Source organism: Elephantulus edwardii, unplaced genomic scaffold (genome assembly GCF_000299155.1).
Source record: "Elephantulus edwardii isolate Elephantulus edwardi_28Jun2011 unplaced genomic scaffold, EleEdw1.0 scaffold00038, whole genome shotgun sequence".
Taxonomy (NCBI): Eukaryota; Metazoa; Chordata; class Mammalia; order Macroscelidea; family Macroscelididae; genus Elephantulus; species Elephantulus edwardii.
Window position 1 is genome coordinate 6,122,731 of NW_006399788.1, and position 22,048 is coordinate 6,144,778.

Genomic DNA, 22,048 nt, shown 5'->3' on the forward strand with positions numbered 1-22,048 from the left:
GCCTGGGGAAGGGGTCCCATCTAGGCCTCTGTGCCCCTGGCCGGACCTACTCTCCAACGACCTTCGCACCCTGATTCCTTCCAGATACTTGCTCAGGTCTACCTTACTCCCCGATCCTCTCCAACTCCCTTCTAGTTCCCTAATCTCTCGCTCCAAATTACTCCCTGTTTATTTTTGCTGTTCCTTAGTCACCCAGTTACCAAACTCCTGTCTGCCAGAACGGACCCTTGTCATCACATAGTTCTTTCCCACCCCCACCAGGACACCCCGCCTTCGCAGCCTCTCTTCGCCTCTCTCCTCCCTTCCTGTTCACCTAGGCCCAGCCAGCCTCTTCTCTCGACCGAATTAAACAGCTCCCGGAATGGGCCCGCCTGGTCGTGACCCTTTCTCTGCCCGCCCTCTCACCCTCAGCTCGAGAAGTGCCCACGCCTGCCCGACTAGGTCCCTAGGATACAGTCCTCTCAGCAGGGGCCCAGCCCTGGAAACTGTGTTCTGCGGTGTAAAACACGCATTTTCCAGAATACGATTGATGAGTAAGATTCAATTTGAGTTTCAGAAATCAACCCAACCTCATGATGAGGCCAGGACAGCCGTGTGAGGATCATTATATTGATTTTTCATGTTCTATCAGAGTTTGCGTTCTTTTGCTGTTTCCTATTGGGGCTGAAGGACTGGTCAGAGACCACCCATCACTTCATGTTAAGCAGGGTCCGCTGTAGAGAGGCACTTATAAAAGAAAGTGGTTTAGGTAGGCTCGGGGCTTACTCTCTATTTTATTATGGTAGGCCAGCCAAGAAACTATCGTTAAAGCCGGCATCAGTTTGTTTCAGTGTAAATAGTAATTCTCCAGTTGATCAGTTTATCAAATTTTATTCACAGAGGTCCTTATGACTAACAGACTCAACCCTGGGCGGAACTGTGGAGAAAAACTTCCAGCTTTTTTCAGCCTACAGCCAGCCCTCCTCTGTTATTTTATTTTATTTTTTTTTAAGGTGGCTTTGGGAGCATCCCATCTGGAAAAGCTCCTTGTACTTGTTTTTGTTAGGTACCTGTTCAGAACCCTATATACTCTTTATACTAGGGTGGAACTGACCCTAAGAAGTCAATTTGTAAAATTGGGCAGAAAGTACAAGCATCAGTGGTTTGTCTAGGGAGATATTTTCAGGCCTCTCTTCTATAGAGGATACCTTGGAAGTTTGGCCCTGCGTGATTAGAGATGGGAACCACCCTTTTCCTTTTCTCTGCCCACTTCTCATGTCTTAGTTTCCCGTAAGTTGTCTCTTTCTATTTGCTGTCCAGTCAGAACTGACTCATAGCTGACCCACCAGCAGGTCCAAAAGAATCTCCCAGTGGGTTTTCAGAGGCTTAAGTGGCACAGGAGAAGACTGTCCATGTTCTTCCTGCTCTAGAGCAGCTTACGGGTTCTAACCACTTGCCTTGAAGTTGGCAGTGTAAGTCCTTACCCTCAAGGCCAACAGAGCTCCCTTGGGTGCCAGGTTAATGTATGACACAAGTGAATTAACTCTTTACCAAGGAGAAGTGCTCCTTCCTGCCTTCTTTTGACCAAACAGAATAGCATTGTGGCTCTTTTAAAAAAATACTATCATTTTCAAAAAGAACACCATCTTTGAAGAGATAAAGCAGTCAGAATACACCCTAGGAGCAACAATGGTGAAAATTCAACTCACATACTTTGGACATGTTATCAGAAGGGGCCAGTCCCTGGGGAAGCCTACCATGCTTGGATAAGTAGAGGGTTAGCAGAAGAGTAGAAAGCCCACAGGAAATGGATTGACTCAGTGGCTGCAGCAGTGGACTCCAGTAGAGGAGTGATTATGAGGATGGCACAGGGCCAGGCAGTGTTACTTTCTCTTGTACTTAAGGTGGTTAACTGACTTGCCAGCCCCTGGTGTAGTGGGAAGCTATGCTACAATCCCAAAGGTACATAGTTCAAATCTACCACCTGTTCTGAAGGAGAGGGATGAGCAATCTCCCGTGTGATTAAACTGTCCCTGAAAATTCCCTGGAGGGTCAGCTATGAGTTGGTTCCAACTTGATAGCACACAACAACAACATCTTTAAAGAAATAACCATTTCTTAGGTGTGGAGTTAAAATACTGAGTAATATTTTTAGATATCAGGTTCACTCCTGCTCATAACGATCCTATGAACAACAGTTCAAAACCATGCCCTGTCCTGCGCTAACCTCAACACTCATCATGCCAAAGCCTACTTTTACAATGACCATGTCAGTCTGTCTCCTTGGGGATATTCTGCTCTTTTGCTGACCTATTCTCCATAGAAAGCTCTGGTGCCTTAGTGGGAAGAAGCTGCACTGCAATCCCCAGAGCACATGGTTAGAATTCACCAGCTGCTTGTTCCTGGGGAGAAGGGTGGGCAGTCTCCTCCCGTGATTTACTGCCTCTGAAAACCCACAGGAGGGTCAGGTGTGGGTCAGTTCTGACTCAGTGGTACACAACAACAACTACTCTTCTAAACTTGATGTCTTTTTCCAAGGAGTGGCACCTGACAACATGCTCAAAGATGTGAAATAACACTGCACCTTACTTGCCTCTAAGGAGCACCCAGTTGCATTCCTCCAAGACTGATTTGTTTGTTCTTCTGGCAATCAATACTATACCTTTTGCCAGTTCAAGAGCATCAGTTCTTCCATCTTCCTTACTCATTGCCCAAATGTCATGTATGTAGAAAGCGACTAAAACCACCATGACTTGGATCAGGTACACCTTAGTCTTGAAACACATTATTGCACTTTAGCACTTTAGAAGGGTCCTTTACAGCAGAGATGTGCCCAATGCAACACTTCTTTTGATTTCTTGGCTGCTGCTACCATAGGTGTTAATTATGGATCCAAATAAATAATTGATTTCATTCTTTTTTTCTTAGTCCAGTGATGAGGATTTTTGTTTATTTCTTTATTTGAGATGTAATCCATACTGAAGGCTGTGTTTTTGCTTTTCTTCAGTAAGTGCTTCAGAACTTTTTCATTTTCTGCAAACAAGACTGTTCTAGCTGCATAATGCAAGTTGTTCATGAGTCTTCCTCCAAAACCGATTCCATGTTCTTCATATAGTCCAATTTTCTTGAATAATTTACTTAGTATATGAATTTTTACTGAGTTATTCTCTCTGATTTAAGCCCCGCTGAAGGCTTTGTTGTTATGTGCCATTGAGTCAAGTACAACTCATAGCGATCTGAGGAATAACAGATCTGAACCCTGCTCTAACCTGTGCCATTCTCATCATCTCTGACATACTTGAGCCTGTTGCTCCAGTCACTGTATCAATCCATCTCATTGAAGGTTTTTCTCTTGTTCACTGTCTCTCCATTTTTCCAAGCATGATATCCGTGTCCAAGGAAAAGCCTCTCCTAACAATATGCCCAAAGTATGTGAGGCAAAGCTTCACACCATCCTTACCTCTAAGGAGCACTCTGGCTGTACTCTAAGACATATCTTTTTATTCTTGTAGAGTCCATGGGATATTCAACACTCTTCTCTAACATCACAACTCAAAGGCATCAATTTTTCTGTTACCTTTAGTCATAGTTCAGCTCTAAAATGCCTAACATAATTTAAAAGACCATGGCCTGAATCAGGTGCACCCTAGTCCTTAAACAGACATCATTGCTCCTCAGTACTTTGGAGAGTTCTCTGACAGCAGACCTTCCCAGTGCAATATTTCTTTTAATTTCTTGACTACTCATGCTGAGGGTGTTGATTGTGAATCCAAGTAAGTTGAAATTGTTGACATTTTAATTATGTTGTGTGCCGAGGAGTCAGAACTGACACATGGCTGACCCTCCCATGGGTTTTCAGAGGCAGTAAATCACACAGGAGATCACCCATCCTTCTGCAGAACAGCTGGTGGATTCAGACTGTGTCTTTTGGATTGTGTTGAAGCTTCTTACCATTGAATATGAAAGGTGGATGAGATCTCATCCCAAAAATTGTGAGATAATTATAGTGCTGGTCAAGGTTTTCCAAAAGATAAGGAAATGTGAAAAGAATGTCTTGAAGAATTTGGTGAAACACTGAGTAAATATTAATGAAACTGTGTGGCTGACTCTGAGAAGAATGGGAATCCCAGAACACTTGATTGTGCTAATGCGAAACCTATACTTGGACCAAGAGACAGTTGTCAGAACAGAGCAAGGGAACAGTGCATGGTTCAAAATTGGGAAGGGCGTACTCCAGGGATGTATCCTGTCTCCATACCTTTTCAACCTGTATGCAGAACAGATCATCCGGGAGTCTGGGCTCTATGAGGAGAAGTGTGGTGTCAGGATTGGTGGAAGATTCATCAACAATCTGCGTTATGCGGATGATATAACCCTGCTTGCTGAAACTGAGGAGGACCTGAAGTGCTTGCTGCAGAAGGTCAAGGACTGCAGCCTACAATATGGATTGAGGCTCAATGTCAAGAAGACAAAGATTCTCACCACTGGACCAATTGACAGCATCAGGATGGATGGTGAAAAAATTGAAATTGTTCACAGCTTTAGTTTCCTTGGCTCCACAATCAACACTCTTGGCACCAGTAGCCAGGAAATTAAAAGACATATTGCGATGGGAAAGTCTGCTGTTAGGGACCTCTCCAAAGTACTGAAGAGCAATGGTGTCTCTCTGGAGACTAAGGTGCATCTGATACAGGCCATGGTCTTTGCTATTAACTTTTTATGCATCAGAGAGTTGAACAGTGACCAGGGAGGATAGAAGGAGAATTGATGCCTTTGAGCTTTGGTGTTGGAGAAGAGTATTGAGGGTACCATGAACTGTTAGGAAAACAAACACATTCATCCTGGAGAGGGTTAAACCAGGCTGCTCCCTGGAGGCAAGGATTCTGAGGCTCCGTCTAACATACTTTGGACATGTTATAAGGAGGGACAGGTCCTTGGAGAGGGACATCATGCTTGGGAGGGTGGAAGGACGGTGCAGGAGGGGAAGGCCCTCTATGAGGTGGATTGATTCAGTGACTGGGGTAATTGGTATGGGTGTGTCAGGCAGTGCGATTGGCACAGGACAGAGCGGAATTTAGGGAGGCTGTACATAGGGTCGCTATGAGTCGCAAGCGACTTGACGGCACATAACAACAACAACAACATTTCCTATGTGCAGAGTGCTTTAGTTGGAGGTATAGAACACAGAAACCCTGCCCACAGGGAGCTCACAGTCTAGTACAAGAGATGAATGCTTAATTAAACAATTTTATCATGTAGAATAACGTGATGCAATGCAGCCACTCCATACGGGTGGTATGTGTGTCATGAATGGGATGTGCCACTTCCCTAAAGGTCAGATCCCTTACAATCTTACTTTGGGAAGCCTGAGAGTGTTTCAAGGTCTCCGATTCACTGTTGTTTACTCCTGCCTTGTGACAGCCCTCTAAGCATTCTTCCTACTTCTGTGTACTGTCCTACATACAATACTGCCAGGCACATCTCCCCAAAACACTGTTCAGGTGTCACTGGCTTGCCTGCAAACCAAACGGACTTCTTGGGCTTGCATTCACAGCCCACATCCTTGTCAATCCAGGCTTTCCTCAAACACACTTTTGGGGTTTCTTTGTAGCAGATGTCTGTCTTTCATTTGTAATTATTGAAATCAAGCCAGGTCTTCAGAGGTCAGTTCAAGTGCCACTTCCTCAGTTGGACTTCTGTTCAACTTGTTAAGAGGTAACCCCTTTACTCCAGAGGTCACGTTCTACTTTTTCATGTAGCATCACAATACCATCTTGTAGTTGAAAAAGATTTTGGTCTCTTCTTTATGCATTTCTTACATGCTAGGTCTTAGTCATTGTGTTGTTTATGGTGACTAGCAGTGCCTTGCATATAGTTGTTACGTACCAATGAGTTGGAACTGAGGTGTTATAACTGACCCTCTAGCAGGTTTTCAGAGGCAGTAAATCACAAGGGAGGAGATTGCCCATCCTGTTCTCAGAGAGCATCTGGTGGATTCGAACCATGTGCCTTGAGGTTGGCAGCGCAGCTAGGTACCATTAAGCCACCAGAGCTCCCTTCGCACATAATAGGCTCAAAAGAACTTAATGAAGGGAATGAGTTCATTAAATACTCCATTCTGTCATGCTGTAAAGTACGAGGGTAGAGAGCAGTGTTAACCCTGGGGAGGGTTGAATGGAGCTGGAAGTCTTTAGCTGGACCTCACTGGGAACTTGAGATTTGAGACAGGGACAGAGGAGCTTAGGAAGCAAGGAAGTGGAAATGAACATATGTGGGCATGCAATATTTGATTGTTACCCCCACCCCCACCCTGCAAACATTTATTTACAAAGAGGAGAAATGCCCTTGTATGGAGATGTTTCCAAGAAAAGTGGTTATCAACTCAAGGCCAGTTCCAGCCAGAATGTGGCAATGTTACAAGCAGTTGTGGAAAGGTAGAGGCCAATGGGTCTGTCATAGCAGAATCAGGATTTTCCAGGCCCATACACTGAGCTGGTGGAGGAGTGAGCTGTAAGGACCAGAGCTAGCTGAGCAGGAGCAGGGACTCATGGCCTCAGTTTTTGACTAAAGATAGAGGCACGTTGTAAGTAATTCCTCTTAATCTAACACTAGCTGTGTGGCTGAACGAAGCTTGGCATGGCCTTAAAAACAGATGTTTCTAGTTTGTCAGATTGAGAAGGACTTTGAAAGCTTTGTCTTTACAGTTCTTTCTATATATACGCTTTTGTTACTGTTTTCTGAGTCTCTCTTCTTTGGCTTTATGTATCTCATAGAGTGCCTGGGTGACACAAATGGATAAGTATTAAAGCGGCTAAATAAAATGTTGGTAGTTTAAACCCAGAGGCACCTCTGAAGACAGGCCTGCTGATCTGCTTCCTAAAGGCTTAAAATCTTGAAAACTCTGTAGATCATTTCTGTGTACATAAAATGACCATCACTCCATCAGCTTCATGACAACTAGCAATAACCGCAGTATAACTGTGTTGTACTGAAATTGTTTCCATGTCAGGTTCCTTCACCAGAATTCTTAGCTCCTCTAGGACAGAGGAGGCTGTGGAGGTTCAGTGGTAGAATTCTTACCTTTCATGTGACAGGCCCAGGTTCATTTCCTGCTCAGTGCACTTTATGTGCACCCACCCCCATCTGTCAGGGGAGGGCTGTATTTGTTATGATGCTTCACAGAAAGAACAGGAAGAGAGCAGTGAATATGCACTCCCCAAAATCAGCCAGTGAATCACAGTGATCATGGGCCTGGCACAAGACCAGCTGTTTGATTCCATTGCACATGGGGTCACCATTAGTTAGGGCTGACTTGATAGCACCCGAAAACAACAACAACCAGGACAGGGATATTGAATCCTGGCACATACAGCATTTTCAAGTGGGAGAAGGCTTTAGGGGAGAGGCACCAGATTGCTATCAAGATGGAGAAATAATTTGTATGTGCCCTGTAGTAAATGTTCCTCTGCCCTTTGAACACCCTGGAGTGGAGTGCCTTCTCGGAGCAGATCTGTGAGCCTGGATATCTGTGAGTGAAAGCTCAGTGGCAGCAGACCCAAGTCACTGCGGCCATTGCATAAGCTGTCTCTGCTCTCTCTCCGCAGTGGGAGCCCAACATTGACCTGCTGGAGGCCTTTGTAGAGCATTGGAAGGGCATCACTCACTACTACATTGAAAACACAGGTAAGCCTTGACCTCCCTCCAGGAGGGCTCTGAAGGGAGTAGGGAAGGAGCTATAGACAGAGTTCCCTGCCCAGCTCAGAAATGCCACTGCTGAGGAGTTTTCAACATTGAGGTTGAGCTCATGAAGACAGGGAAAAGATGTGAATCAAACAAGGCAGTGATTTGGCCACCTCTTCCCATCTGTTTAGTTGCTAGCCCCTCTGGTCCCATCTGGCCTTCCTGGAGAGGAGCTGTGTGGAGTGAAGTGGTGGCCAGGAGGCTGACTGTTACATTGCGTTGTCTGCACAGGAGCCCAAGGGGTTGAGCTCATTGCCTCCAGCCCCCACAAGTAGAGGGCCCACACCTTCAGTCCCCCAGTGCTTGTGCCAGCATTACTGATTAAGAATTACTTAAGAATTAAGCATTACTGAAAAAGAAAGGTATCAGATGTTCCCTTTCCACTTCGCTAACTTAGAGGACATTTCCAGAGTCAAGATTTGAGGGAAGAGGGGACTAAAACCCAAGGCATTATATCATGTCGGTCTTCTCAAGCTGACTCCCCAGAAAGCCAAGTCTTGGGTCATTAGGGCTCATTAGGGTCACACAGTTGATATACCATCTATTCCTGGGGCCTTATTTTTTGCTGTTTCTTTCAAAGCAGCTTGAATTTCTTCCTTCATCACCATAGGCTCTTGCTCATATTTTGTTTCATGAAATCCTGTGTCTGCCAATTCCTTTCGATACAATGACTCAGTATATTCTTTCCATCTTCTTTTGATACCTCCTGGATCATTTCATATTCTGCCCAAAGCATCCTTGATTATAGCAACTCGAGGTTTGAATTTGTTCTTCAGTTCCTTGAGCTTAAGAAATGCTGAGAAAGTTTGACCCTTTTGGTTTTCTGACTCCAACTCCTTGCACATTTCATTGTAATATTTTGCTTTGTCATTCCGAGCTGCCTTTTGAAATCTTCTGTTCAGCTCTTTAGTATCTTGAATTCTTCCTTGTGCTTTCGCTTCTCTGCGCTCCAGTGCAATCTTCAGAGTTTCTTCTGACATCCATTTTGGTCTTTTCTTCCTCTTGTCTTTGTAATGAACGTTTACACTCTTCTTGGATGATACCCTTAATATTCTCCCACAACTCTGGAGAACAATCACTTGGCCAACTGACTGGAAGAGATCTATATTTGTTCCTATTCCAAAGAAAGGTGACCCAACAGAGTGTGGAAACTACAGAACAATATCATTGATTTCACATGCAAGCAAGATTCTGCTGAAAATTATTCAAAAACGACTGGAACAGCACATCAGCAGAGAACTGCCAGAAGTCCAGGCTGGGTTTAGAAGGGGTCGTGGTACTAGGGATATTGTAGCTAATGTTAGATGGATCTTGGCAGAAAGCAGGGAATACCAGAGGAATGCCTATCTGTGCTTCATTGATTTTGCAAAGGCGTTTGACTGTGTGGATCATAACAAACTGTGACTGACTCTGAGAACAATGGGAATCCCAGAACACGTGATCATTCTAATGTGAAATTTATACTTGAACCAAGAGGCAGTTGTCAGAACAGAGCAAGGAAATACTGCATGGTTCCTGTTTCCATACCGTTTCAACCTATATGCAGAACAGATCATCTGGGAGGCTGGACTCTATGAGGAGAAATGTGGCATCAGGGTTGGTGGAAGATCCATAAACAATCTGTGTTATGCAGATGACACAACCCTGCTTGCTGAAACTGAGGAGGACCTGAAGTGCTTGCTGCTGAGGGTCAGGGACTGCAGCCTTCAATATGGATTGAGGCTCAATGTCAAGAAGACAAAGATTCTCTCCACTGGACCAATTGGTAGCATCAGGATGGATGGCGAAGAGATTGAGATTGTTCACAGCTTTTAGTCGGCTTGGCTCCATAATCAACACACTTGGCACCAGCAGCCAGGAAATTAAAAGATGTATTGCCATGGGAAAGTCTGCTGTTAGGGACCTCTTTAAAATACTCAAGAGCAACGGTGCATCTCTGGAGACAAAGGTGCGTCTGATATAGGCCATGGTCTTTGCAATCACTTGTTATGCATCAAATAGCTGGAGGATAGAAGGAGAACAGATACTTTTGAGCTTTGGTGTTGGAGAAGAGTACTGAAGGTGCCATGGACTGCTAAGAGAACAAACAGATTCATCCAGGAGAGGGTTAAACCAGACTGCTCCTTGGAGGCAAGGATTCTGAGGCTTCGTCTGACATACTTTGGTCATGTTGTAAGAAGAGACCGGTCCTTGGAGAGGGACATCATGCTTGGGAGGGTGGAGGACAGGCGCAGGAGCGGAAGGCCCTCTGGGAGGTGGATTGATTCGGTGACTGGGGCAATCAGGATGAGTGTGTCAGAGGCAATGAGATTGGCACAGGACAGAGCAGAGTTTAGAGCTGTTGTACATAGGGTCGCTATGAGTTGCAAGTGACTCAACGGCACATAACAACAACAGGGTCACACACTGCACAGGCATTCTGATTGGCTGCTTTGAAATCAGTGTGCTAGTATTGGTAGATATATACTGGTTGCCAGTTAATCTCATCCTGTATACTTGGCTTTGCCTTGCCTAGAGTTCAGATTGAGGTTTGGTTCCTGCTTGCACCTTTTCTAAAGGCTTTATTTTCAGTCCGAGCCAGCACAAGATATTAAAAGGTGATCTTTGGGCTCTGTGAGAGACCCTCAAGAGTTCCCATAGACCATGGCTTCTCAGAACTGTCAAAATTTTAGCTTGCGTATCTTTGTTACGAGAACTGCCTATTGCAGTCTGTTGTTGTTGTGTACCATCAAGTTGAGTATGACTCATAGTGACCTGATGAACAGATTTGAGGCCTGTCCTATCCTATGCCACTCTGACAATCTCTGACATACTCAAGCCAATTGCTGCAGTCACTGTGTCAATCCATCTGGTGAAGGGTCTTCCTATCTTTCACCAACCATCCAACTTTCTAACTATGATGTCATTTTCCAAGGAATAGGTTCTCCTACTAACATGCCCAAAGTATGTAAGATGAAGCTTTATCCCCTTTGCCTCCAAGGAGCACTCTGGCTGCATCTTTTCCAAGATGTATCTGTTTGTTCTTTTGGCAGTCTATGGGATATTCAGAACTCTTATCCATGACCACCATCATCCATCTCAAAGGCATCAGTTCTTCTGTCATCCTTAATAATTTTCCAGCTCAAATGCATAGCAAGTGATTGAAAAGACCATGGCCTGAATCAGGCACACTGTAGTCCTCAAACTGACATCAGTTTCTCAGTAATTTGGAGAAGTCCCTGACTACAGATTTTCCTGGTACAATATGTCTCCTTATCTCCTGACTGTTGGTACCAGTGGTGTTGGTTGTGGATCCAAGATGAAGTTGTTGACAGTTTTAATCTTTTGTCCATCTATCATGATGCTGCCTATAGGTACCGTGGTGAAAATTTTTGTTTTCTTGACATTGAGACGCAATCCACATAGAAGGCTATATTATTTTGTCTTCTGCAGCAGGCACTTCAAGTCCTCCTCAGTTTTAGCAAGTAAGGGTGTGTCATCTGTTTAATGTAGGTTATTGATGAGTGTTCCTCTGATCCTGGTGCCACATTCTTCTTCATAGAGTCCAACTTCTCTAATTACTCAGCATACAGATTAAGTAGGTATGGAGAGAGAGAATACAACCCTGACACATACCTTTCTTAATTTTAAACCATACAGTGTTCCCTTGCTCTGTTCACACAACAGCATCTTGGTCTAGATCTAGGTTTTACATGAGCACACAATTAAGTGTTCTGGGATTCCCATTCTTCATAATGTTAGCCATACTTTGTTATGATCCAAATAGTCAAGTGCCTTTGCATAGTCAATAAAGCACAAATAGGCATTCTTCTGGTATTCTTTGCTTTCAGCCAGGATGCATCTGACATCAGCAGTGATATCCTTGGTGCCACAACTTCTCTGAATCCATCTTGAACTTTGGGAAGTTCCCTGTCTATGTAGATGCCTTTGCATGATCTCTAGTAGTATTTTGTTTGCATTTGATGTTAAAGATATTGTTCGATAATTTCCCCACTCTATGGGAAAAAATATGTGTCTCTACCAGTCAGCCAGGCAGCTATCTTCCAGATTCCTGGCATAGACTGGTGAGCACGTCCAGGGCTACATCAGTTAACTGAAACATGTCACTTGGTATTCCATTGATTCCTAGGGCCTTATTTTTTGCCAGTGCCTTAGTGCAGCTATACTGTCTTTCATTACCATTGGTTCTTGATCATATAGTAGTTAATGACATTTCAGTGTTGACCAAGTCTTTTTGGTACAGCGATTCTGTTTATTCCTCAATCTTCTGTTGATGCTTCATGGGTCATTCAAGATTTTACACAAAGTATCTGTAAGTACTGCAACTCAGGGCTTGAACTTTTTATTTCTATTCTTAATGGTACAGCACTTGTAGTCAGTTTGCTGTACTGAGGTACTTGTGGGTTGCTATAATGCTGAAAAGTATGCCTCTAGTGTATCAAATGCCAGAAGAGTCACCCATGATAGACAGGTTTTAGTAGAGCTCCCAGATTAAGACAGACTGAGAAGCAGTATTGGCAGTCCATTTCTTAAATAACAGGCCTCTAAAAGCCCCATGAACAAGAGAGGGACATGGATAGCTATAATTTTAGAGGTAGAGCCAGATTGGGAAGTCAGTCAAAATGAGGAGAAACAGCTGCAAACATCCTTTAATACCTGGAACGTGGAATGTATGAAAGATGAATGTTGGAAAACTAGAAGTGAAAAATGAAATGGAACACATTAACATCGACATTCTAGGCATTGGTAACATGTGATAGACTGCCTTTGGCCACTTTGAGTTAATCACATGGTATAGTATGCCAGGAATGAAAAACAAAAGAATGGTGTTGCAGTCATAGTTAAAAAGACAATTTCAGGTTCTATCCTAAAGTGCAATATTTTGAGTGATAGGATATCAAACTACATACAAGAAAGACTTGTTAATACAACTATTATTCAAATACAGGCACCAAAATCCAAAGCCAAAGAGGAGAAAATTGAAGATATTTATCAAATTTTGCTGTCTGAAATTGACCAAACATGCAATCAAGATGTGTTAATTGGTGACTATAACGCAAAAGTTGGAAACCATGAAGAAGATATAGTAGTCTGAAAGTATGGATTTGGTGACAAAAATGAGGCCAAGAAATAGAATGATCACATTTTGTACATTCAATGATTTATTCACTGTAATACTTTTGGGGGAAAAAAACAAACGATGGCGACCACACATGGACCTCATCAGATGAGGAATCAGATTGACTACGTCTGTGGAAGGAATCATTGGAGAAACTCAATATCATCAGTCAAAACCAGGCCAGGAACTGACTCTGGAATAGACCATCAATTACTTATGCACAAGTTCAAATTGAGACTGAAGAAAATGAAAAGTCCATAAAAAGCAAAATATTATCGCCTTTCTACAAAGATGGTGCCAAAAGTGAAGAAGGAAGCCCCTGCCCCTCCCAAAACTGAAGCCAAAACAAAGGCATTAAAGGCCAAGAAGGCAGTCCTAAAGGGTGTCCACACCCAAAAAAAAAAAAGAAGATCCACACGTCACCCACCTTCTGGCGGCCTAAGACGCTGAGCTCTGAAGGCAGTCCAAATACCCCCGGAAGAGCGCCCCCAGGAGAAACAAGCTTGACCACTATGCCATCATCAAATTTCCCCTGACCACTGAGTCAGCTATGAAGAAGATAGAAGATAACAACACACTTGTGTTCAATGTGGATGTCAAGGCCAACAAGCACCAAATTAAACAAGCTGTAAAGAAGCTCTATGACATTGATGTGGCCAAGGTCAACACTTTGATTAGGCCTGATGGAGAGAAGAAGGCCTATGTTCAACTTGCTCCTGATTATAATGCTTTGGATGTTGCCAACAAAATTGGGATCATCTAAACTGAGTCCAGCGGGCTAACTCTAAATATAAATTTTTCTCACAAAAAGAACCCAAACCAAAAACCCCCCAAAATATTATCTTGAGTCTCTCCCACCTGAATTTAAAATAATCATCATAAGAATAGGTTTAAAGCCTTTGAACACCAGTGATCAAAGACCAGTTGATATCAAGGATATAATCCATGAAGAGAGCAAAAGGTCAATACAAAGACAAAAGAGAGATTAAAAACCAAAATGGATGTCAGAAGAGACCCTGGAAATTCCATGAGAGTAACAAGAAACCAAAACAAAGGGAAGAGATGGTGAAGTAAAAGCTGAACAGAAGATTTCAAAAAGGAGCATGAGAAGACAAAGCAAAGTATTATAATGGAATATGCAAAGACCTGGAATTGGGAAATAAGAAGGGAAGAACTTGCTCTGCATTTCTCAAGCTGAGAGAACTGAAGAACAAATTCAAGCCTCAGGTACAGTACTTAGAGATGTGCACTGTAGGATGCATCATTATTTCTCACCTCTACCCTGGATGCCAGTAGTACCACCCTCAGATGTGACAGCCAAAAGTGTCTCCAGACATTGACTGATGTTCTCCAAGGGGGAAAAATGCCTCCTTTTGAAAACCACTGTGTGGACTGAGGAACTCTGAAGATCTCTGGACAAGACAGAATGGTCTTTAGAGCAGAGGATTTGGGAGGCAGAGAAGTGGGCTGCCTTGCTCAAGATCCTATGCCTTAAAGAGAAGCTAGGGGGTGCTGCAAGGCCAGTCCTAAAGTATCAAAACTTTTTTTTTCCCCTTAAAAAAAATTCTATTCCCTGAGACTCCTAGTCTGTTCTAGGCAGAATGAATGGTAGTACACACATTCTTCTTCTGCTCTGTAAAAGCTAGAGTATTAGTTTCTCTGAGTATAAAAGGGATATAAACAGGTCCCAAGAGGTTATCTCTCAGGAAGGTGCTAGAATATAGCTTCTAAATTTGGTGACAGAGTTCCTGAGTCCCTGGCTTCTAACTCAGGTCCAAAGCTGTCAGGCAGTCCTAGAACATCTTCTTCTGTAAGATCACGGAGTGTTCTGTCCCAGCAGTTAAGAGAAAAATGATGCTGCCAGTCATGCGCTTGGAGCATGCACACATTCTCAGTTTAAGGGCTGTATCCTGGCCACATCTAAAAAGTCATTTGTCTTTTTAAATGCAGGCACATTAACTGTAAACTTCCATTTCCTTTGGTCTTTGTTTGAGCCAACTTTGCTTCCTCAAAATACAGGTCTACCCCTGGTTGCACACAGCCCTCTGGACCCATGCGGCTTGACCCCCTCTCCCAGACACAGTTTCTCTACTCTGTGTTGGCAAAAGTGCAGATCTTGTGGGGAGGAGGGTCCCTATTCACCCTATTCATTCCTGTTTCCTCATTCTTGGTTTAGATGAAAACACTCCAGCCAAGAAAACAGACATTCCTTGGCGGCTGAAGCAGATGCTGGACATCCTGGTGTATGAGGAGAAGCAGCAGGCAGCTGCTGGCGAGGCGGGGCCCTGTCTGGAGTACCTGCTGCAGCACAAGGTCCTTGAGACCCTGTGTACACTGGGCAAGGCTGAGGTGGGTAGAACCTGCGGTGTCCAGGCACTTGGGGACTGCTGGCAGTAGGCTGGATTCTCATCTCTCTTTACCTGGGCTCCTCCCATTCCCAGCCTGAGGGTGGGGAACAACACAGGGGCTGGGAACTGTGGCTATCTCAGAACATTCCACCAGCCCCAGGGGCTTGGGCCCTTGTTTATTTACTTGGGCGTCTTCTCACTGTCAGCATTTATTCAACAAAGCTGTATTGAGCACCAGCCGTGTGCCAGGTGCTGTTTTTAGATGCTGGGGATACAGCGCGATTGAAACAGACAAAAATTCCTGCTCCCACAGAGCTTATCTCCTAGGGGGAAAGGCAGAATCTGGTGAACTCACTTAGAGATGATCTGTAATGATAGATTATAGGAGAATTCAACAGAGGAGGGAGAGATGTACAGGCGGGATCAGTTTCAAATATAGGGAAGAAGGCCTAGTGGGAAAGGCTGCCTTGGAGCAGAACTAAAGGTAGGTAATGGGCCGAGTGGCTCTGGGGTAAGAACTGTGTTCCAGGCAGGAAACAGCCAGCCACGTGGACCTGGCTGCCCTCTCCTGACAAGGCACTCTGTTCCCTGGCCCTCAGTATCCCCCAGGCATGCGGCAGCAGGTGTTCCAGTTCTTCAGTAAAGTTCTGGCCCAGGTGCAGCACCCTCTCCTTCATTACCTCAACGTCCACAGGCCTGTACAGGTGAGGGGCCAAGAGACCAGGAGTGCCCAAGGGTGAGGGTGGGGGGCAGATGGCCACCTCTTCCCTGCCAGCGGATTCCTTTCTGTTTCTTCCCTTTTAGAAACTCCTCCGGCTCGGCGGGACAATCCCTGGATCCCTCACAGAAAAGGAAGAGGTTCAGTTCACCACTGTCCTCTGCTCCAAGATCCAGCAGGATCCAGCCCTGCTCACCTACATCTTAGAAGTGAGCATGTGTAAGGGGACAAGAGTGGGAGGGCCTAGGACCCCAGGGCCTCTTGGCCCTTCTGAGGAAGCATTCTTAAAAGGCAGGCATTTAGGTGATTCCTCCCCCACTCCATGCTGAGGCCCTGGTCAGGCCATCCTGCGTTCTCCCGATCCAGCACATCCTGGGGAATGGGCTTCACCATGGTCCGGCCTGGCCTCATCTGATATTCTTTACTAGGGGAAAAAGAATATAGGTAAGAAGAAGGCATCCAAAGAATCCACCACTCAGTCTAAAGAAGACTACAAACATGATGGGGAATGCAGTGGGGCCCAGGCCTCAAACACCCAGCTGCCTGCTGAGACCAAGGAGCCAGATGGTGGGATTGGAGAAAGCAACCTGGTTACCTCCCTGATTGGGTTGTGCAAGAGCAAGGTGCTGGCTGTAGAGACAGGAGTGGGTGGAGGACTGGGAAGGAGTAGGGTGAGTTTTGGGGAGGTGGTTTAGAAGTTCATATGCACGCCCTGAAGTCATATCCCTGTCCCCTAGAAAAGCCGTGTCGCCCTGAAGGCCCAGGAGAATCTGCTGCTCCTGGTGAGCGTGGCTTCCCAGGCGGCTGCCACCTTTCTGGTACAGAATAGCCCCTGCTGTTCTGCAGTCACTCAGCACCTTTGCCAGCTCTACCAGTCCTTGCCCACCTTCCTTGACCCTGCGGACATTGCTTCTTTAGAAGGCATCAGTTGGAGGTAGGTCTTGGCCAGGGAAGGCTGGTAGATATCTTCAATGGGAAAAAGTGCTGGCTGTCTTCCTGGAAGATGGTTCCTCTTGTATACCAAGTGGGATGAGGACCTCTGCTGGCCACCTTCTCTCTTCCCACTGCTGTGGCTGATCCCCAAGTGCCTTCTCACCCACAAGAGAGGCATCCCTTTTGTTGTCCCTGACCCTAAAGCCCCTACTCAAACCGACTCCCAGCAGTAGGGCAAAGGGCTCAGCTGATTTGAGGAAGACTTTTCCCTCTCCAGCTTTCCCCCCACACCTCCTTTTCACTAAAGGTTACCCAGTGCCCCGTCTGATGAGGCTTCATTTCCTGGCAAAGACGCCTTGGCTGCCTTCTTGGGCTGGTTTGACTACTGTGACCACCTCGTCATGGAGGCACACTCGGTGAGAACTGGCAGTGCACATGTCTTGGGGCAGTAGGCGCTCCCCAGTTTCATTGTCTCTAGTCATAGTCCACTAACAACATCTCAGAGATGCCTGAGATGTGGGATCTGTCGGGAGCCTGTGTGCCCTGTGGTGTTAGTTGTTGATCCTGACTCATGGGGACCCCACATATATGGAGAAGAATCGCTCTGTAGGTCTTTTGGATTCAGATCATCAGGCCTGCCTGCATCCCAAGGCATGTCTTGGTGGGTTTAAGCCACCAGCCTTTCCTCTAGTGCTTGAGTGTTTTAACCATCTGCACAGCCAGGGACCTTGTAGGGCACTGTAGTTAGTTCTCGGCAGGTAATGGTCAAGAACTTTGAAACATATTTGACATGCTCGTTGGTGCCCAGGTTGTTGCAGACTCCTTGGCAAAGACTGTGGCTGAGAAGTTATTTGTGGAAATTCTGCAGCCCCAGCTCTTGCATGTGTAAGTATGTGTCCACTTCCCTTGGGCATGGACATGGTCGCCAACCCCACCAAGCCACTGTCTTTCCCTAATGCCAGGACTAGGTCCAGATTAACATCTGTGGACTCCTTAATTAATATTAGCCATACAGCTCCCTTTACAGCCATGTAGCTCTGAGCCACGTAGGTTAAACAAAGACTTCCCGCTCTCAGACTACAGAACCTCATTGCTGTTGTTTTTGTGTACTGTCAAGTTGGAACCAACGCATAGCTGATCCTCCAGCAGGTTTCTAGAGGCAACGAGAGGAGTTTGCACATCATTCTCCTGAGGAGCAGCTGGAGTATTCAAACCATGTACCTCTGGGTTGGCAGTGCAGCTCCTTACCACTAAGCCACCAAAGCCTCCTACAGAACCTCCCTAGAAACTGGGATATGAGCAGAGAGACATTAGCCAAAGATGATTAGCCAAGAACACAGTTTTACAACTCCTCATGCTCACTCAGCCCTTGTTCCTTCTCTGATCGCCCATCTGGCTCTGCACACTTAAGTCCTGGCTAAGGTGTTCTCACCATAGGTGTGAGCAGAGGGTCCTGACCGCCACAGCCCTGCTGACAGCCATGCTGCGCCAGCTTCGCTCCCCGGCCCTGCTGCAGGAGGCAGTAAATTTTCTCCTGGGTACAGAGCGGCGGCCCGAAGCCCCTGAGGACAGCCCCTGCACTCTGTGTGCTCACCTTATTGAGCACTGCAACCATCTCTCTGATGAGGTAAGGTGAGCAGGGCCCTTACTTCCCCTCACCCCTGCCAAAGGGCTTTCCTGAGCAGAGCATGTCTTCCCGATTTCAGTAGCTTTTCCAGGTAATTTGTTCTGTCTTTGATGCACTGAAGTCCCCAAACCAGTAAAGTTGTATTTGACAGCTAAGCTACATATGTTATACAGAAATTTCCTGTAATAGCATACTTTTTATAATACTTTGTTTTGCAAGCCACATTTATGTTCACTTGGCTTGTTTGAGGCTGGTAACCCCTCTGTGTGGTAGGTGAGGCCAATATTCCCATTTTACAGACATGAAAGCTGAAGCACAAGAAAAGCTAATTGGTTTGCCCAGTATCACACACCAAATTGAGTAGCCACTCGGACTTTCTAGTTCCTAGGCCAACACTCATCTACTCCCCCTAAAACCTGCTGCCTTGGTCCTCAGCCAAAGAAGCTACTGCCTTAAAAGATTTTTCTTATTTGCATGAATGAGCAATTCCAAAGCACCTTTGAAGCTAGGGTAGATGCCTCAGTGTCCCGAGTTGGGGAGGGGCCATTCTGCTAACCCCTTTCTGGCTCCAGATCAGCATCGCCACGCTGAGATTGTTTGAGGAGCTGCTCCAAAAGCCACATGAGTGGATCATCCACAGCCTGATCCTGCGCAGCCTCGAGGGCCGATTCTACGTGGCCCGGGGCTTGTCAGAGCCTGAGAACTATGAAGACACCCTGTAAGTGGATGCACCCACCTTTGGGCTGCTCAGCATCCACCCCAGCCCTCAGTGTGCCCACACGCATTCACCCGCGGGTGCTGGGTGTCATGCTATGTCTGCTCTGGCCACAGGGATCTGGAGGAAGACCCCTACTTCACTGACGGCTTCGAATCTGGCTTTCAGCCCTCCTCAAAGCCTCCACCAGGTCCTTCTACCAACTCAGATGGCAAAACAGCAGTAACGGAGATTGTCAACAGGTGGGGAGTAGGTCAGGAAATCTGAGCAGCTCAGAGTTTATTCTCTGACCATAACCCTAACGGGTCCAACCAGAGAAGGCATGTTTCCTTAAAGCTTGAGATCCCACATCCCCAGCCAGAGATGGCAGGGCAAGCTCAGGTGGAGCACCCCCACACCTAGAACATGTCTCTCAGTTTCCTCTGTCTAGTTCCCGAGGAAGCCAAGACATCAGCTTTCCTGGAGGAGACTGGCTACGACACGTACGTCCATGATGCATATGGACTGGTGAGTGCCTCGGCCTCTGCCGGTACCTGCCCATCATCCTCAGCACTGCTGGTTTGATAAACTTTGTCCTCCCGTCCTTGATCACTGTATTCTGCTCCAGCTGCTCCCCACTCTGGCCAGAATCCCCGAGCCTGCTCTTCCTGGGTAGTATTCCGCAGTCTGCTGGCCACTGGGCACAGTTCCTCAACTGTCCTCCTCTCCTGTTTCAGTTCCAGGAGTGCAGCTCCCGAGTTGCCCCCTGGGGCTGGCCTCTGGGCCTCACACCCCTGGATCCCCATGAGCCAGAAAGGCCTTTCTTTGAGGGTCGCTTCCTCCAAGTGCTCTTTGACCGGATGTCACGGATTTTGGATCAGGTAGTCAACAGGCCCAGCAACTAGGCAGGGGCACAGGGGAGAAGTCCAGGCTCCTGATGTCTGAAGTACTTCAGGAGGTGGGGGCTGCTGATGGGGTCAGCTCCTCTTAAGGTCTTCGGCTTCACAACAGCCCCTCACTCTCCACCTCACGCCCCCCAACCTTCCCCAGGCAGGAAGCTCCATCTTGCCTCTGCTCCACACGTCTTAACATGTTCTAGCCCTCAGCCCCAGGGAATCCATGACACACACACATCACGTGAGCCTCCCACCCCCGCACACGTTCACACTGGCCAGGCGCCTTGCTGGGGGAGTACAAAAATGCTCACCACCCCTGCCAGCCCTCAGCCTTGTCCACCATGTTCCCTACAGCCATACAGCCTGAACCTGCAAGTGACCTCAGTCCTGTCCCGGCTTGCCCTCTTCCCCCACCCCCATATCCATGAGTACCTCCTGGATCCCTACATCAACCTGGCCCCTGGCTGTAGGAGCTTGTTCTCTGTGCTTGTCCGGGTAAGGCTGCCTGGGCCCAGTGGGGTGGGAGTGGGGAAGGAAAAACTGGGAATGGATATTCAGAAGGCAGAACACATAGGCATCCAAGGTGAAGCCGCTGGGAGTTAGGAGTGGGTCCCCTTGTACTGCCAGAGGACACCCTGGGTATACGTGTAGACACCCCATGGCACAGCCACGCCAGGAAGCCCTTCTAGGGTGGCCCTGGCACCTGGCACCCTGAGAAGCCTCAGTGGCTCATTTCCTCATCTCATTCTTTCTTTGTTCATTCTCTAGGTGATTGGAGACTTGATGCAGAGAATTCAGAGGGTACCCCAGTTCCCAGGCAAATTGTTGCTGGTACGAAAGCAGCTAATGGGTCAGGTCCCTGGAGAACAGTAAGTATCCAAGGGAAGTGGGTGGCTACAGAAAGGTGTTGGGGGTGGGGGTCACTGGACATGGAGAGCATATGAAGTCCTGTGGCTGGGCTTTGTCTTCCACATCTGATTATGTCTTGTGAACACCAGGGTGTCATTCTGTGCACACGTCCACCTCCTCTTAGCCTGACCTCCTACTGTCTCCTTCCAGGCTGGACCATCAGACCCTCCTTCAAGGTGTGGTAGTACTTGAGGAATTCTGCAAGGAGCTGGCTGCCATTGCTTTCGTCAAGTTCCCCCCACATGGTCCTCACCTGAACCTCTCCCCACCCCCGTAAGGGCATGTCTGAGCCAGGAGGATGATGGGTGGAGAGACTCCTGTCCACACCTCTGCCCAAGAGCTGCCTCCTGTCTGGCATTCCTGCCTCCACTCTCCGCCGGGAGGTGGGGGCTGGGCTTACCTCCTCTGTACCCCAGGGACCTCATCTCCATCAAGGTCTGGGCTTCGTGTCCCTGGTTAACCAAGACGACCCTGGCTTCTTGACCAGACTGGACTGGGTTTCAGGGAGTGGCCTGCAGAGGCACCAGATGCCACAGGAGCTAGAGAGATGGCTTCCCAGGCAGCATGGTGTCCTCGGGCTTTCTCAGAGGAGCTGGGTGATGGCCAGGTGAGCACTTGGACCCTAGACCTCCTGTTTTCGGGTCTGTCATCGAGGGCCAAAACACCAGCGGCAAGAGAGGGAGGGAGCAGATGGGTCCAGAGGCTGCTCAGGCACATAGGCCAGAAACGGGCACAGGGAGCCTGCGTGTCACATGAGGTATCATAGGAGCTGCTGACACTTGGCCTCTCCCCTCCCCGTCTCCTGGCTGGACCCATGGAGAAGGGACAGTGTAGGGGAGAGCAGGGAAAGCCCCCTCTGTCTGTTCTGCCCTCCTGGAGACGATTGCAAAATCCCCAACCGCCTCATGGCAAATGCCCAAAGCATGCTCCGCACCCAGGCGGGGGCAGCTGCTAATGAGAACCTTGATGCAACTGCAGCCAGGGCGGGAGAGGGCCTGGGGAGCTGGGGAGCCGGGTGCCAGGCTACAGCTCTAGCTGGTTTCTCTCTGGCGCCTTCTGAACCCGTCTCAGCAGGTCCACAACAC

General features: G+C 47.0%; 1 protein-coding gene across 1 annotated transcript; it reads left to right on the top strand.

Moving 5' to 3' along the window:
• The first annotated feature begins 696 nt into the window (after window positions 1-696).
• FAM160B2 (family with sequence similarity 160, member B2) lies at window positions 697-21,240 on the top strand. Its single transcript, XM_006884818.1, has 18 exons — window positions 697-742; window positions 1,444-1,451; window positions 7,584-7,662; window positions 15,015-15,187; window positions 15,786-15,890; window positions 15,991-16,113; window positions 16,333-16,527; window positions 16,642-16,838; window positions 17,145-17,253; window positions 17,646-17,722; window positions 18,275-18,464; window positions 19,037-19,182; window positions 19,296-19,421; window positions 19,596-19,686; window positions 19,896-20,039; window positions 20,409-20,549; window positions 20,823-20,923; window positions 21,114-21,240. The coding sequence occupies exons 1-18, from the start codon at window positions 697-699 to the stop codon at window positions 21,238-21,240; spliced, it is 2,178 nt and encodes a 725-aa protein (XP_006884880.1).
• The last annotated feature ends 808 nt before the right edge of the window (window positions 21,241-22,048 follow it).

What these genes read in the sequence shown, in the direction of transcription:
- FAM160B2 (XM_006884818.1), top strand. Translation starts at nt 697, where the DNA reads ATGTTAAGCAGGGTCCGCTGTAGAGAGGCACTTATAAAAGAAAGTG. An exon ending in GAGAACTATGAAGACACCCT is followed by an intron (nt 19,183 to 19,295) that starts GTAAGTGGATGC and finishes CTCTGGCCACAG; the next exon opens with GGATCTGGAGGAAGACCCCT. An exon ending in TGTCACGGATTTTGGATCAG is followed by an intron (nt 20,040 to 20,408) that starts GTAGTCAACAGG and finishes TGTTCCCTACAG; the next exon opens with CCATACAGCCTGAACCTGCA.